This window comes from Furipterus horrens, unplaced genomic scaffold, assembly GCF_987537825.1.
Source record: "Furipterus horrens unplaced genomic scaffold, mFurHor1.1.pri manual_scaffold_1, whole genome shotgun sequence".
NCBI lineage: Eukaryota > Metazoa > Chordata > Mammalia > Chiroptera > Furipteridae > Furipterus > Furipterus horrens.
Window position 1 is genome coordinate 122,307,342 of NW_028327171.1, and position 15,891 is coordinate 122,323,232.

At 50.8% G+C, this 15,891-nt stretch overlaps 1 protein-coding gene across 2 annotated transcripts; it reads right to left on the reverse strand.

Annotated features, from left to right (window-relative positions):
• Window positions 1-342: 342 nt before the first annotated feature.
• On the reverse strand, window positions 343-7,381 carry TMEM37 (transmembrane protein 37). 2 transcript variants are annotated; one of them, XM_090279330.1, is made up of 3 exons: window positions 7,265-7,381; window positions 1,738-2,061; window positions 343-1,205 (listed from the first exon to the last, which is right to left on the reverse strand). In XM_090279330.1, exons 1-3 carry the CDS (start codon window positions 7,283-7,285, stop codon window positions 1,038-1,040), a joined length of 513 nt encoding a protein of 170 aa, XP_090135456.1. In that variant the 5' UTR covers window positions 7,286-7,381; the 3' UTR covers window positions 343-1,037. The 2 variants fall into 2 exon arrangements, with proteins under 2 accessions (XP_090135456.1, XP_090135454.1); XM_090279328.1 differs by having other exon boundaries at window positions 343-2,061.
• Window positions 7,382-15,891: the final 8,510 nt, after the last annotated feature.

Genomic DNA, 15,891 nt, shown 5'->3' on the forward strand with positions numbered 1-15,891 from the left:
TGTTCAGGCAAATGCCTTCTGGAGAGACTGAAGAGACTGGAGAACTTGCCCGCCCCCCTGCCCCCCACTATGGAGGAAAGAGCATCTTGCTGGTGAGTGGGTCCAGCTTGAGTCCCGGCCTTGGGTGGCCCTGGATGAGTGCTATCCCTCTCTGGGCCGTCTCCCCACCTTTGCAACTCCCCCTGCAGAGATAGGGTCACCCTTTGTCCCTTGTAGACTATTCCTGGTGAGAAGGCCAGGTGCTCACGTCCAAGGCTAAGGACCCAGCCAATATGGTTGACGAGCTCTGCTCTGTAAAACATCAACTGGTCCACACCTTTCTTGAGCCATCTCCACAGAGACTGTGCATTTTGGAATAAAAGTTTTTTTAAGAAATCACAAGAGGTAGGTATAGGTGCCCAGCCCAGCCCAGGAAGGGGAACTGCAGTGACCAAAAACTCATATAATTAGTGGCAGCCAGAATGAACTAGGGAAGGCCAGAATTTGTTGGGTCGGGGAACGGGATGGGGCTAGTGTGGAATAAAATGGGCTGAGGGCAAAAAGGGGCTGGAAAGGTGGCAATTCAATGCACAAAAACACTGATCTGCTGGCAAGGATGGAAATCTTCACTGGTTCCTGGTTCTCTTCCTCTACAGTCATCTTCAGGATGTTTATTAATCATCACCCAAGGTCCAGCAGGTCCAAACATGGGCTCTTTGAATGTGTTCTAGGATCAAAACTGGTACTCTGAGGCTGTCTGAGGCTGTCACCAAAGATGAGCACGCACACTCGCCTCAGGGAAGTCTGTGCATTAGAATCAGGTGGACTTTAATGGGAGGCTTACTTAAAAACTCTTCTCAAAAAGTTCAGGCAGGATTTCCACAGGCAGCATCCACAGAGGAGACAGCCAGCTGCTGGAAGCTGGGCTTAGGCAGGGATTATGAGGTTCCCCAAAGGGCAGGGGTCACATTAAATAAAATGGTTTGAAATTTTAAGGGAATCCTGCACTCTGCCTCCCTGGTGTAACTAATGCTAAAGCAGGGAAACATGCACAAAGGTCATTTGAGTTGGTGGAAGAAAGTCCTAAGCACTGATTGGACATCCTTAGCTGGAAGAACAATCCACTCTTTGCAACCCTGAGAGCCATAAACAGTTGTGAACAGCACTTGGCTGTACAGCCAGTTCAGGCACCAGTTACCACAGCTGCTTCCAAATCTATTCCCATCCTGGGAAGAAAGATTCAAGAAAAGGATTTTAAAATGTGATCTACGATCTATTGTATACCCTAATAACTTGGCTAAACCTGTGAGGCTGGTAAAACTGAGGCACCCTCCTGGCCTCTGGCTCTGGGAAAAGGGCCTTTCTGGCTGAATACCTAAAGGTTATTGGGTAAGAGGCAGTAGTTTCAAGGTTACTGTCCCACCCTTATCCCCCACCAGAGGTCACACGTTGGAAAGTCCCATCTTGACCACACTTTTTGTAGAACCAGATGTCCTTGCAGAGGGGGGCCTAAACTTTCCTTAGTTGGCCCCAGGGATGGGTGATGCTGTTGATGTGAAGGCCACTGATGGCATTCAAGAAGAAGAGGAAGGAGGCAGTGAACTGGCACCAAAACATCAAGGTGAAGCCAATGAGTGTGACCTGATTCCTGAGGAGGATCACAAAGCTCAGGAGCCCCCCAGAGGAGAGGACAAATGAGACGAGGAGAAGGACGGAGCCCAGGGCCCACTTGCGTGGTGAGTGGAGATCCTCACACACCTGGGACACCATGAGGAGCTCCAGGCCGAAAATGGCGGCCACCACGGCCAACGCACCCACACTGCGGGCCAGGACCATACCCGCAGCCAGTCCTGGTATGCCGGCCTGACTCAGGTCTCTGAGGCAGTGTGTCCCAATCTGGTTGGCATTGGTGCAGAAGTGCCATAATCCAAAGAGGCGGTCCTCAACCAGGAGCCAGTGACCATCACAGATGGAGACAGAGGACAGGACCACGGCCAGGGCAGTGCAGACGATGATGAGGGTCCGGATGAAGGATTCAAAGAAGGACCGGTGGGGCCTCCTTTGGCCCAGTAGCCTCTGGGCCTGGAAGACATCACAGAGGTGGCATGTCAGGCGCCACACCCCCTCCAACCTGCGCAGGGAGGGCCCTGAACATGCTCGGCACCTTCCCACAACCATGTTTTCTGCTCAAGTCTCCCCTGAAGCCTGGAATACGGCCTTTACTCACAGCTTCCTTTCTAGCTCCTTCTTACCTTTCAGCACAGACCTACCTTCTTTGAGGAACCCCTCCCCCAGACCTATAAACGTGGTCTGTGAAGTTATTCACCAGGCCTGAAGGGTTCCCTGACCTTTCTTCAATGATCTTCATGAGTAAGAAATCCAAATTCTACTCACTGGCAAACCCTAGGCCCTTCTGATTTCAGAAAACCTGTCTGGCCTGGCTAGTGTGGCTCCGAGCTTATAACTAGCCTGGGTTTCTTTATAAGGAAAACAAGAAAAACAAGAAAACTGCCTGGAAGGCTGTGAGGGTTGCAATAATCACTGGAACATGACACGTGGTTGTTTCCCTTGCTTCCTAGAACTTCTCCAGTACCAGTCCATTTGTCTCCTAATCCCCACCCAGCAGGTTCTGCACTTTCCACATTCTGTCCAGGCCTCTGTTTTATTAACTTGTTTTCCTCTGGACTGCCAGTGATGTTTGCACCTTGCCCTTCTGTCTTACTCAGCCCCTCCCAGAAGTAGGCAACCAGACTTGCTGTTCTAGCAGCTTCTTTGTGGGAGGGGTGGGGAGTCACTGAGGCTCTTCTTTAGCCTCTGATTTCAGCACTGGACCCCCGCCCTGGCCCCTTCTCTTCTGGCAAGCTGAGCCAGATGTCCAGTGAAGTGTCCCTTATTTCATAACACTCAGACACCACCCAGGTGCCATTCCCAACCACCAGCCCAGACAGCAAAGGAAACACTTCAAATAAAACTCCTTTCCCAGCACACAGGTGCTGCAGATCCGCCCTGCCTCCCTGTCCAACTTCATCCCCCAGTGCATTCTCCTTGGCCACCTCACACAGGTGCAGCAGCCATCCTTCCATGCTTAGGACAAGCCTAGAACTTTCTGAGTCCTACTGGCCCCTCCCCTAGAAGGCTCTTCTCCGGGTTGCCCCTTTTCCCCAGTCTTCCTGTCTCAGCTGAAATGTCAGAGACATCTTTTCTGCCTACCCAACCCAAACTGGGACCCCTCCTATCATTTTCCATCAGGCATATTTGTTTTCTTCACTGTTCTGATAACAAGTTACCTATTTCCTTCTGATTTGTATTACCCATTATTATCTATCTCACTTGGAGACTGTGCTCTCCAAGAGGGCAGAGCCTCCCGTTAAGACACTGCTGCGTTCCCAGAACCTGGCATAGTGGCAGACCTGTGCATTCAATGGGTGCACAAGAAGAGTCATGGGATAAATGAACGGTTAAGTTTGCAACAACTGTCACTTCCATCTGAAGCTCCCTTTAAACCGAAGTCTTCCACCCAGCCAGTGTATGTGGAAGCAACCCAGGTTCCACACCACTTGGGGGAGGTAAACAAAACAAGACAGCTCATGCACGAAAGCAATGCTGGGAAATTTGACGGGACTATGGAATACACCCTATACTAGGTACAGATGGGGGTAAGTCCAGGCATACCTGTCAGTGAGGGACACAAAGCCAAGCCAAGTTCCTGGGACAGTCCTGTGGTCAGAGCCCTAACAAGAACAGCAGGCTGGCAGAGGTGAACAGGAGCTACTGCTAATTTCAGCCCCAGGGATACATGAATAAGGACCTCATTTGCTCTCTGTGCTCCTGCCACAGGTCCTATTTTACTCTTAAACCTGTGAGATTGGTAGAGTAGGAAGCTCCGGGGGGGGGGGGGGGAACAGAGCACTGTTATGTAAATGACAAAGCTGTTAATGCAGAGTTCAGTAGAGTTGCCCAAGACCACCCACCTAAATCACAATAAAGCCTGTTACAACTGCCCAGACAACTGCATATTGTGCAGAGGAGGAGATGCATTCAGCCATTAAACACCAGCTGGGGCCTTCCAAGTACAGGGCCTCCAGTGTCAGGGATCAATCAATATTACTGGTGAGGAAAAGGATTAGAGGTACAGAGGGATAACAAAGAGGCCAGGACCTTGTCTCAGACCTGGAGACAAAGGCAGCCTTGGGCATTGGGAAGAGCACCCAGGCAGCAGTCTGGGCTGTGGTTCTCAAACTGTGTCCTGTTGCTTCCTAGAGGGGCTTCCAGGTGCTGAAGTAGGGGCGCAGGCAGGGGAAGCTGGCTCTAGGCCCTTCCCTACTCCAACTTCAGCAGATCCCTGTCACCTGCTAGAGACAGTGGGAATCTAGGAGTCCGTACAGGAAAGTAGTAGAAAAAAATGGCTCTACTGCTAAGAAACAAACCAAGGAAACTTTGAAACCTCTGTGTCTACAAACCATTAAAGGCATTTGTCCTTGGGTGGTTTCTTAACCTCTTTGGCCCTTGTTGTGACTCCTGCAGAAAAGCAATAGCCATAAAGGCACCCGGCAAAGTGATAACATCCCTAGAGGTTGATAAGGTCCTAGGATGGGAAATTCCCAGATGCAGAAAGCAAGTCACAAGAAACAGGACCCAGAAACCTTCTGACCTTAGACATCACACTGTCTGAAGAACAGGCACGTCCTGTCCTTTTCCCAGCCCCACCTGTCCTGAACACAGACAGGACTTTACTCTCTAGGCCCTCAGGTATCACACCAGGATCAGAAAGAGAAGATGGCTGATGTTAGTTCATCTTCCCCCTCCCACTACAAAGCAGGGCTCTATTGAACTCTCTGACCACCAATAAAACTCCCAAGTATTAAATGAGATCAGGTATATAAAAGTGGTTGGCACATGAGCAGCTCCCACATCACCACAGCTGTTAATATCAGTAACAATAACAACGCATATTGGAGTCTTCATTCCTAACCACCCGCTTTCTGGTACCTGCACCAATGATCCACAGCCTGAAGCCCTGTCCTGAAGGGCAGCTGGAAGCTGCCTGGTTAGTGGAGGTCCAGTGAATAAGAGGAGGTGAGAGCAGTTGAGCCCTGTCCTTGACCTGGCAGCCCCCAGCTGTGTGACCTTGGGCAAGTAAGTCACCTTAATCTCTTAGAGCTTTGACTGTTTCTGCTGAAAAAGGGCAAACAGGGCCAATGTTTCCCTTTTTTCATCTGTAAGCCCGAATGAGTTTCTTCTGACCCACAGAACAGGCCTTTGAGTCCCATGCCAAGACCTTACCTTTCTCAACTCAGGACCCCATCTGCTCCCCTCAACACCTAAGTAGGCTCACTACTCATTCTCCACATTCCCAACACAGCCCACGTATTTGCCCCACCCCCTGCCACTACCCACTCTGCCCAGGCTAGGCTCTTATCATCATTAGCTGGAAATATCAATAGCTTCCTAGCAGGGATCCCCAACCTCTGGGTAGTGGGTAGCAAATGGGTACCATTAGGAACCCAGCTGGCATAGCAAGAGATGAGCTTGAATGTAATGTGCCTGAATCATCCCAAAATCCCCACCTACCCATCCCTGCTGCGGTCTGTGAAAAACTGTCTTCCATGAAACTGTCCCTGGTGCCAAAAAGGTTGGAGACCGCTGTCCTAAAGAGTTGGCCTGCCACCATCCCTTGAGCCACCCCAGTGTGCTGGTCATGCAGTCCCAGGAGTTGGCTTATCCCCTCTCTCTTTCCTCACCTATAAATGGAGATAACAGGACCTACCTCCTGTGGTGGTAGTGGGGATGAAATGAGTCAGAACAGTTCCTGGCACCTTGGTTAAGCACTCCCAAGTGGCAGCACCCTCCCTCTCAGGGCAGCCTGTGTCCTCCTACCTCAGAGAAGGGCTACTGGACTTTACCTCATCTCCCCACCGCCCCCTCCCCCCTCTTCCTCCACTACTCTCTGGGTCTTCCTTGCTACCAGTCTTCCTGCCCCTCCTAGCCCAGTACAAAGCCTCCCTCCATCCCCCACAATCCCTCCAGCAGTTTTTGCACTTCTTAATTTAGCACTCACTTCCTGTTACTTCTTCTAAATCCTTGTGTACAAGTCTCCCTCTCCTAATGGACAGTCAGCTCCTCAAAGGGAGAGACCTCAACTCGGTCTCACCCTCTTCACTGCCTGTCCCCTTCTTCCCCGGGAAGTCCAGGAAACTGCCTGGTTGACTCAAGATTCTGCCCCAAAACAAAGAGGAAAAACTTGCTTCATCGCGTTCCCGTCCTCCCCTCCCACCCCAGCAGCTGTGTCCCGGCTAAAAGGGGTTTGGAGGATAGCCTGTGGGTGGAGTTTTACTATTGAGGGAAAGGCAGAAAGTAAAGAGTGGGATTTGGAGCCAAGAAGTCCTGGCTTTGAATCTCGATTCTGTCGCTTAGCTGCCATATGGACAGGTTCCTTCACTGCAAATTTCAGTTACTACATATATAAAATGAGCACAGCGGTATCTAGCCGAGTCAGTATTGTGGGAGTCTGAGTACCTGCATGCAAAGACAGGGAGCCTCTAACATCAGCACAGCTCTGTTGGCGGACTCTTGGGGAGACCAGTAGATGGGATGCCTACGCGTCAAGGAAGCGCGCGCGGGGTAGCGTCTTGCCACCTGCTGACCTCCCTTGGGACAGCCAGCTCTCCCCAGGGCAGGGGTAGGAATGGGTGGATTCTCAGGCAATACAAACATTTGCACCACCCTTAGAAAACAAAACTTCGGGGATGCGGGCCGCTCCCCTCACTAGACCCTTTTCTCTGAGGCGTCCGCGCGCCCCAGCGAGTCCACCTCCCGTCTCAACACCAAACGCATTTAGGGGAGGGGAGATGGTCTTTCTTGCCTGCTCTGGCTCCCTCAGAGACGCATGAGGCAACCCTCACTTTGCAAGTGGATTCTGTCTATCCTCCACCCCAGACGCACCTCCTTTTTAAAAAGGAGGGACCTCTCTGTTGAACCTGATGGGCACTGGTGACTACAACGTGAAGCAGAAAAAGAAGTTTGGGAGCCTCGGAGACTGGCGGGGAGCGGACGGCGCCCCAGGAGCTCTGCTGGGGGCGGGCGCGCCCCCGGCCCCGTCGCTTCCCGCTCACCATCCTCGGAGCCCCGCCGGCTTGCTGCGGGGGCCCGGCACGGCGGGGCACCGCTCCTATCCACCCTCCCAGCCACCGCCAGCGGATGGAAGTCGCTCGCGCTGCGAAGCCCCTTTCCTCCCCATGGGGGGGGGGGGGCGCAGACGCCGGCCCGCTGGGGGCCCCGGGGCTACCTGCACGGCGATGGCAGTCATGCTGCACCGGGGCTCCGCCGCTCCCACTCGCTCCTTCTCGCCGCTCGGCTGCAAACGCCGGCGCTGGTCCCGGGACCTCTCCCCGGGGGCGGAGCGGGGCGGCCGCAGGGCGGGCCGGAGGGCGGGGAGGCTGCTTTCAAAGATGAGCGCTTAACCCTGGGGCAGGATCGGACGGCCCCACCACCGCCCTCCAGGGCTCGGTTTACGCTGAGTCAGCAGGGCAGACCAGAGGAGTACAAAGGGGAGGGTTAGGGGGCGGGCACTGGGGGCGGGGGGAGACTAGGCCCTTGGGGAAGGTGCAAGGACCCCGCCCGCATGGGTAGGATACCCGGGTCCGAGGAAGGAGGGTCGGCGCTGGGGCGGGGGTGGGGGGAACGGAGGGCGGGGACTGACCCGGCTGACATCGGGCTCGGAGTCACTCTGTTGCTTCTGAACCTTCGAGACAACGTGTCCCGGGGGCAGATTCCCCCAGGGCTGGACGGCGCCGGTGTAGGGTCCTGGGTTCCAGCTCCAACTTGCCGAGTCCAGCGGCTGGAGGAGGCGGTAGAGTCTAGAGAAAGGAGGCACGAGCCTGGTCTCTGCCTTCACCACCCGCTGGGTGACCTTGGGCTGCTTGATTAACGTCTCTGAGCCACAGTTAATAACGAGATAATATGATAATATTTATGAAAGGTCAGGGTCTTGGCGAGTCCCTCAGTAAATATGAATGGCATGGAACCTTCTGGGACAAACCTTCTTGCCTCAGTTTTCTTTTTCCGAAAGGGGAAAGTACAGACCTGTTCCCCTCCTGGCCTCCTCAGTGACCATCAGAAAAGCAAATATGACAAAAGACATTGTTCTTCCTCAACTTCTGATGGGGCCTGAGTTCTCAAGGAGGCAGTACATAAAGTCTCCACACAAAAAAAGGGATGGGGTGGGCAAGAGGGCCCAAGGGCAGCAATTTCCTATTAAGACCCTCCCCTCCCATCTCAGTTTGTAGGGAAGTGTGTGTTGGTAAGGATCTTTAAGCAAGATCCGCTTTCTCCTTAACTACACAGGGTAAATAAAATTATTTGGATCATTCAGGCGAGCAGGCAGGCAGCTCCCTTCAGTCCTTACCCAAGGATTCAAAACAACTCACCTCTTTTCCCCCAAGAGCTATGAGAGAAAGGGGGAAAGTTACAGTTATCTGCATTTCCCATTTAGATGTTCATCTGATTCCATTGCTACCAAAGAGACCTTGTAAAATTCCTTAATCCAGTCCTCAGGGCCTAGGCACAGGAGGGCCATGCCCCCAGACTCCCACATTTGAACCAGTGGAGAACCAGGACTGGACTTAACTGGCAGAACCAGTCTGGATCTGAATTCTTGCCACAAGTTTACAACAGAATCACCTGAAGGGCCTGTTAAAACACAGACTACTGGACCCCACCCAGAATGTCTGACCGGGTGGATCTGGGGTGAGGCCCCACCTGGTGTATTTCCAACAATGTACTGCTAGTCTGGGGCCCTGCTTTGAGAATCACAGAGCTAAGGCAAAGCGGAGGGAGCCAGGGTAGCCCCTCTCTGCTGGGTGCCTTCCCTCATTGGCCCCTACCTGCCTTTTCTGCAATCAAGGGTCCCAGAAGCCGGGTACTCCTCCTTCCACAGCTCTCGGCTTCCAAGAAGGGGCTGACAAGGAATGGAGAACCTGGTTCTGGTGCGTGTCCCTTTATGGAGCCCTAGAATGCTCTGTGGAAGGGCCCTCTGGGTTACTGGGTCCAGCAGCATTTCATGTGACCAGGAGGAACATGGCAGGAATTAAAATCAGAAAGAACTTTCAGGTTCTTGTACCTCCTAAGATTTCTGTGTGTGGTCAGGCATGTTGGGAATATGTTGCCTGTTAGCTTTCTTGCTAAGAATAGAAAGTCTTGAATCAGTGGAATTTAGAACAACATGACATCAAGATAATTGGAGAGGCAGAAATGACTTAGAAATAAGGAGGAAGTGACTGTCCAGTTCCAATCATTTTATGGTCCTAAGAAAGCCCAGGACACAGCTAGGAGTCTGGGTGGAGTTTGTGGAGAAGACCAGGCATCCAGGCTGTGAGCTGGTCACCAGGGCTGGCCCTCTGCATTCTTGCATCCTGGAGTCTCCTAGGCACCCCCACGGTGCCTGGGGCTTGGGGACGAGTCAGGTGTGGCAGCATCCATAGTACTCCTTCAGTGTATTGCCAAGCCCTGTGGAGATAGAGAGGCAGGTAACTCAGCAGAAGTGACTGTTTGGTAGGGATTCCTAGTGCCATGGGGCGCATGCAGGGGCACAGGTCAGAGCAGGATGACAGGGTAGGACTCCCAGTGTTTAAAACCAGAAACAGCATTGGGTGAATGGTGGCCCCTGTGACAGCACAGAACCTTCCCTTTTCCTTGACTTTCTCTGCCTTTTCTCCAGACAGTGTGACAGATTTCAAAACCTGTCCCTTTCCCATCCCTACTTCTAGTCCCGGTCAGGGTTGGGAAAAGAGGAATAGCATAAAGAAGGGAGGAAGTGGCCCCCACAGCACCCCTCCCATTACTCTTGTTTGATGAGAAGGATCTAGGTGTTGCTTTTTGAGAGTTTCAAAGTAGGGACACAGGTACTGATTAATGAATCAATAAAAACCAAATCTGTTAGTCAGACAACAAGTGCCCTCCCACCTCTGGGCCTTTGTGCTTGCTGTTTCCTCTGCCTGAAATGTACTTCCTCAAGATATTCACATCTAAGACTCACCACCTCACTCCTTTGAATTTTGGGCTCAGATGTCACCTTATCAGAGAAGCTTACAATGACCTCCACATCTGAAACAACCCCCTCCATTCTCTTTTTCCTCCCCACTTATCAAGACACACACACACACACACACACACACACACACACAAAGATAGGTCCTCTTTCTGTAGTGTAAGCTCCAAGAGGCCAAGGATTTTGCCATGTTCGCTGGTATATCCCTGGTGCCTAGGACAGAGCCAGGCATTTGGTAGGTGCTCAGGAAATATTCAGTAAATACATAATGAGTTGATTGAATACCTACAGTGTATCCACCACTGTCCTGGTCAATGAGGGACAAAGAAGAAAAAGACAACTTATTTGTTAGTGATAAAGTGCTTGAATTTTAGGGTCAAAATCTGCCTCCCCTTCATTTTTCTCCCTCTGTGGCCTCCCCAATCCAGGTCCACATCCTCCATTTCTCTATTCCCTCACACCCTTGATCCATTTCATCCTTTCCTCTCCCCCGCTCTCAGCCTTATCATCTCTAAAGTTGTTGCCTGTGTAACAGCCTCCTTCCTGGTTTCCCTGCCTCCATATCACCCTTATTTCTTTATAGCTTCCAATTTCCTCATTCCCAAGGCTCATGAGGCTGAAGTTATCTGGCCCCTGCCCACCCCTCTTACTCTCTTAGCTCCAACCACACTTGACAGCTTGGGCTCTGGGCAGGAAGCTCCATTCAGTCTCAAGGCTTCTGTGTTCAGTGTTTTCTCTGTGTGGTCAGCCTTCCCCTGGGGTCCACTGGACAGGCTGTCACCTCTTCGGTGGTCTCCCTTGACTTCCTCAGCCAGAGTAGCGGCCCACACACTTGCCCCTATTATCTTTGTACTTTCTTGATCACTAGCTGAGCTTTTTATTTTTCTGTTTCCTGGATTTTCTATTTCCCTTTCTAAAACTATATACTCCCTGAGAGCTGAGACTCTCTCTCTCTCATGGCTGCATGCGCAGTTCCAAGAGTAGAGGCAAGTCAATCGTCGGCAGCCGTCCGTCTTGAGAGACGATGGTGTAGCTTCTTAAGAGTCTATCTGCACCGCCGAGAATGGCTGTGCAGTCCAACTCGGGAGTGACACGGTATCTGTCCTCCCGTGTTGAATCGACATCTTGTGATGATGCTGGAGTGTCCTCTCCAGTGAAGCTGAAGCTACAGAGCCTGGGCAGGGTGATATGGAGGGTCTGCTGTTGCCCATGCAGCAGACCCCCCCCTCTCTTCACAGCTGAAGGGTCCAAGGGAAAGACGGAGTCAATACAGCTTGGCTTCAGGTGCGCCGCAGGAGTTGCCGGTGTTGACTACAACGTCAAACCGCCTTAGGGACTCCGGCTCCGGATTTTCTGTCGGAGTTTACTCCCTTAGCCTTTCCCCTGAAGAGGTATGCCGCAAGGCAGCGGAGGTTTTTTGGAGTCAGAGTTTTCCTTCTCTGATGTGCCCTGACTGGAAGATCGAACCAGCGACACTTAGCTCGCAGGCCGGCGCTCAATCCACTGAGCCAAACCAGCCAGAGGCAAGTCAATAAGGTTTCCTAAATGACTAACCAGGCTTCAGGTGCATCCTGGGCAAATTACTTCTCCTCTGTGAGCCTTGGTTTTTGTCAAGTGGGAAAACACATCCCTCTTGGTGTTGTGAGGATCTCATGAGGCAGTGCATGTGAAGTGCTCCGTAACTTATCATCTTGACCACCAGTGCCCCTGCCCTGAGGGAACCTTAGATGGGAGAGGCAGCTTCACTTATGCCCTTAAGGAGCTTCAGTCTGAAGAGGGATATCCCTGCCCTAGAGATTTCTCCTCTGAGAAGTTGATGTTGAGGGGGTAGGGGCACTGGCTCTGAGGGGCAGGGTGGGACAGGCACACTCAGGAGACCCAGAGAGAGTAACAGGGAGTGTGCTGGGAGCCCCCCTTGAAGCTCACTGGGCAGCTTCAAAGCTGCTGACTAACCCAGCCTGCCTCCGTGCCTGGACTTCTGACCTTTCCAACTGCCGCCTGCTCTGTGGCCTTGGAGAGGGAGCAGCATCAGCCCCATGGCCTCTCCCCTCCTTCTCCTTGTTGCTTTGCCTTCCTCCACCCACTGGTCTGCCTCTTCTCCCAACCTCCTCCTCACAGTTCCCCGATTCCCTCCTGCCCTTTGCCTCCTGCCTTGAGCTGCAGCTCTGCATTCCGATCTCCACGCAGAGGTGCCCTATTGCAACACAGACCTTGTTTACCACACTCTAGTGCGGCTGGGGGCCAAGGGGCTTCCCCGCCCTGCTCTGTAGCTGTCCTCTGTCTTGCCTTCCCTCTGGGCAGGCCTCAGGTGTGATGTTTACCCTGTGTCTGAAGAAAGGGCCTGTTTCAGCCTCAGCCAGCTCAGTATACTGGAGGTGGGAAGAGAACCTGGCTGCTGTTGGAGCAATGAATGAATGAAGCGGGAACTAGGTATCTTTCCTGAAAGTCTCTATATATCAAACACCCCCCCCCCCCCACACACACTTTTAAAAAAGATTATTTATTTATTTATTTATTTTTAGAGAGAGGGGAAGGGCGGGAGAAAGAGAAGGAGAGAAACATCAACGTGTCATTGTTTCTTGTATACCCCCAGCTGGGACCTAGACTGTAACCCAGGCCTGTGCCCTGACTGGGAATGGAACCGGCGACCCTTTGGTTTGCAAGCTGGCATTCAATCCACTGAGCCACACCAGCCAGGGACCCCCAATGTTGTTTTTAAAAATACTTTATTTATTTTTAGAGAGAGGGAAAGGGAAGGAGAAAGAAGTGGAGAAACATCGATGTGTCAGAGGAACACTGATCTGTTGCCTCTCTCACATGCCGCAACTGGGACCGGGCTGCAACCCAGGCATATTCCCTGACCAGGAATTGAACTGGTGACCTTCCGTTTTCAGAATGATGCTCAACCAAATGAGCCAGGCTGGTCAGGGCCTCCCAACATTTTCTGAAGATGATGGGAAATGATGCAGATAGGATCTCTGAGGTGGCCTTTCTGTTGTGTCTTTGCTTTCTAAAGTCAAGTCTGTCCTGGAGATGGGACCCCCCCAAGGTCCTAGCAGCTGAAGATTTCCAGGTGGTCATTGTACCTGGAGTGGGGGAGACTCCTAGCAGTTTCTCTTCAGGCTTAGACAGACACTGGACTGATTCAGCACACTCTGAGACACCCAGTCTCTTGGGATCAGTTCCTCCCTTAACCAAACACACCCAAGGGGGTTGAATAGAACAGACCACCAGCCCATCCCTCTCAAAATGTGTCTGTGTTCCTCTATAATCAGGGTACCCCATCTGGATCAAAGAGCCCAGGAAACAAATTTAGGCACCAGGGATGGGTGAAAAGCACAGAATGATAACAGGGGAAGTTAAATGATTTAGACAGGCCTTTGCTATTCCACCATCCAGTTTATTAGATTTGATGTACAAGGAAAGCAGGCGAGGTCCAAGGGTCTGGAGGAGAGGTAAAGAAGAGAGGGATTTCTAGCGTATTCACTGCCAGGGGAATGGGTCAGCCTCCAGGCTTTGAGTCAGTGGGGCTGGGAATCTCACAATGGCTGCTTATTATCCTTATTCTGGGGATATGTTTTGTTTTGTCCACAAAACAAAAAATTGTTGTCAATTAAAAAATTGAGAGGTTTTAACATTAAATTCTGGGTTTCTGGTTTCTCTTGAAAATGAGACTATTTGGAACCCTGAGGGTCCTGTTACGGCAGAGGAACAGTGGCTAATTTGGTTGGCTGCCCTTTGGACAGACTGTGTTCTGGGGGACCCCCAATCTTATCCCTGGCTCTGTGCACTCGTCTGTGTTGTCTGCCTGGCCCTTGGCAGGATTTCAGTTTGTAAACCCAATTCTGTTGTTGTGCTGATAAAGGAACCCAGAGCCTGGGGTGTCTGCATATTCCTACCCTACCACCAGTGCCTTCCTCGGCCAGGCCCGGTTTTTGTTCCCTATAACTCTGGCCATCTGGAGACTCACCCCAGTCTCTCCTTCCCAGACTCAGGCTGGTTCTGTTGCAGCTCTCACTCCTGTAGCAATGATGTCTCACTTCTGGGTTCAGGTTCCTCAGGGGGAGTCTCCTTATTCCAGGAGAGCCAGGCTTCTCAGTGTGAAGGGAACCAGACAGCCTGAGTGCTGGCTACTCTGGGGCTAGGGGTCCAGCTGGTCCACAGGAGCTGTGACCAAGGGCTGAAGGCAAGGTCTCGTGGTACAAAACGCAGCAGACACTATGGGCAAGAGAAGGATGGCAATGAGGCAGGAGTATGCACCCAAAAGAGCGCCCGTCCCTGGAGCCATTGTGGCCTCAAACCTGAGCCCTCTGCCCTGAAGTATGTTGGGTTGTACAGACCACCCATGCCTCCCTGACTTGACTCTTTGCAAACTTCCAAGCTGACGCCCTCCTTTGCAGCTGGCATCACCTTGCCAATGGTGCGGGGACCCTTCTTCCTTTCTTCCAACTTTGCTCTGGATGACATTTTGTCTCTGACCCTCTGAAGTAATTTGGTTAGTACATTTCAAGATTTCTAAATGCATCATTCTCCAGATCCTACATATTTTCTGGATATTTATATGATTTTCTCACACTTTGCTAACAAAAGACCCACCCCCACCCCACCTTTTTGTCTTGTGGGATCCTAGTTCAGGACCCTGTCAACCATTCTTCTCCAGTCATGGTGAGTGGGCATGATCTTTGCATTCAAGATCTTCCTGGAGTTTCTTTTCTTTTTTCATCTCCTCATTGGAACCCCCTCTAATGTATTTGTTTGATGTATATTCTTAACTATGGGTATATCTGTGTATGTTTCCTTTCCTAAGTGGCATTGTGTTATAATCTTGTTCTGTTTCATACTTTTCTCACCCAACAGAATGATTAAAGACCATCCCTGTTGATGTACATATAGATCTAATTCAGTGTTTTATAAATCTTAGGTTAGGTTCCAATAGTGGCTAGTGAAACCAATTTGGTAGGAGCAAAAGCAGCACTTACGAGAAATGAATAGAATAGAATAGAAAATACCACAGTGCCTCAAACATAGTTAGGGTAAGTATTGTTTCATGAATTTGTTTTCAAAATAGACAGACAGGTAGATACGGGTTACAATGTGAAAAGTATTTTTTACTGTTGTTCCCAATAAGCAAAGTCTGATGCACAGAAATAATGGACTGGGCTTTGTTGAGGCAAAAATAAACATTTCCCCCAAAAGCTGTCCAGGGCCCAACAACAATCTTTTATTTTGATAATAGTTCCCTTGCCCCACTCTTCTGCCTATAAAAACCTTTCCCTTTGTACAGTCCCTCAGAGCACCCTTCTAGTTGTTAGTTGAGATGCTGCCCCATTCATGAATCATTTAATAAAGCCAATTACATCTTTAAATTTATTAGGTTGGATTATGTTTTTAAAGATTAAAACAGGACAATTTTATAAATTCAAAAAATTTTCAGAATTCTACATGACCATTTTTTGATTGAGGAAAATACATGTTTGCATGTGGATTCCTAGACTTCCTGCGAAATACTCCTCCAGCTCTGCCTTTCGTAAAGCAGGAACTGCTGCTCTACACTCCTGACTCTATTTATCAAAGAAGCCATCATGTCCCATCTTTATCAGTTGGAAGACCTGCTGGTATGCTCTGCATGATGTGGGGTGACAAATACAGGTAGGGGCTGAGGGCTCCCAAAGTCCACCTTCCCAACTCTAAATATAAGTTGTGATGTAGGTGTATAGTATACCTTTGCATATTTATTTGTAGGTGTAAAGAGGTCTTTCCTAATCATGTGTATAGGATGTTCTAAACTTCTTTTTCCCCTAAACTTTTTTTTGAAGTTTCTTGCTTTGACTCTGGTGTGCCTCTCCTCCTAGAAGTTGGTGGTGAAA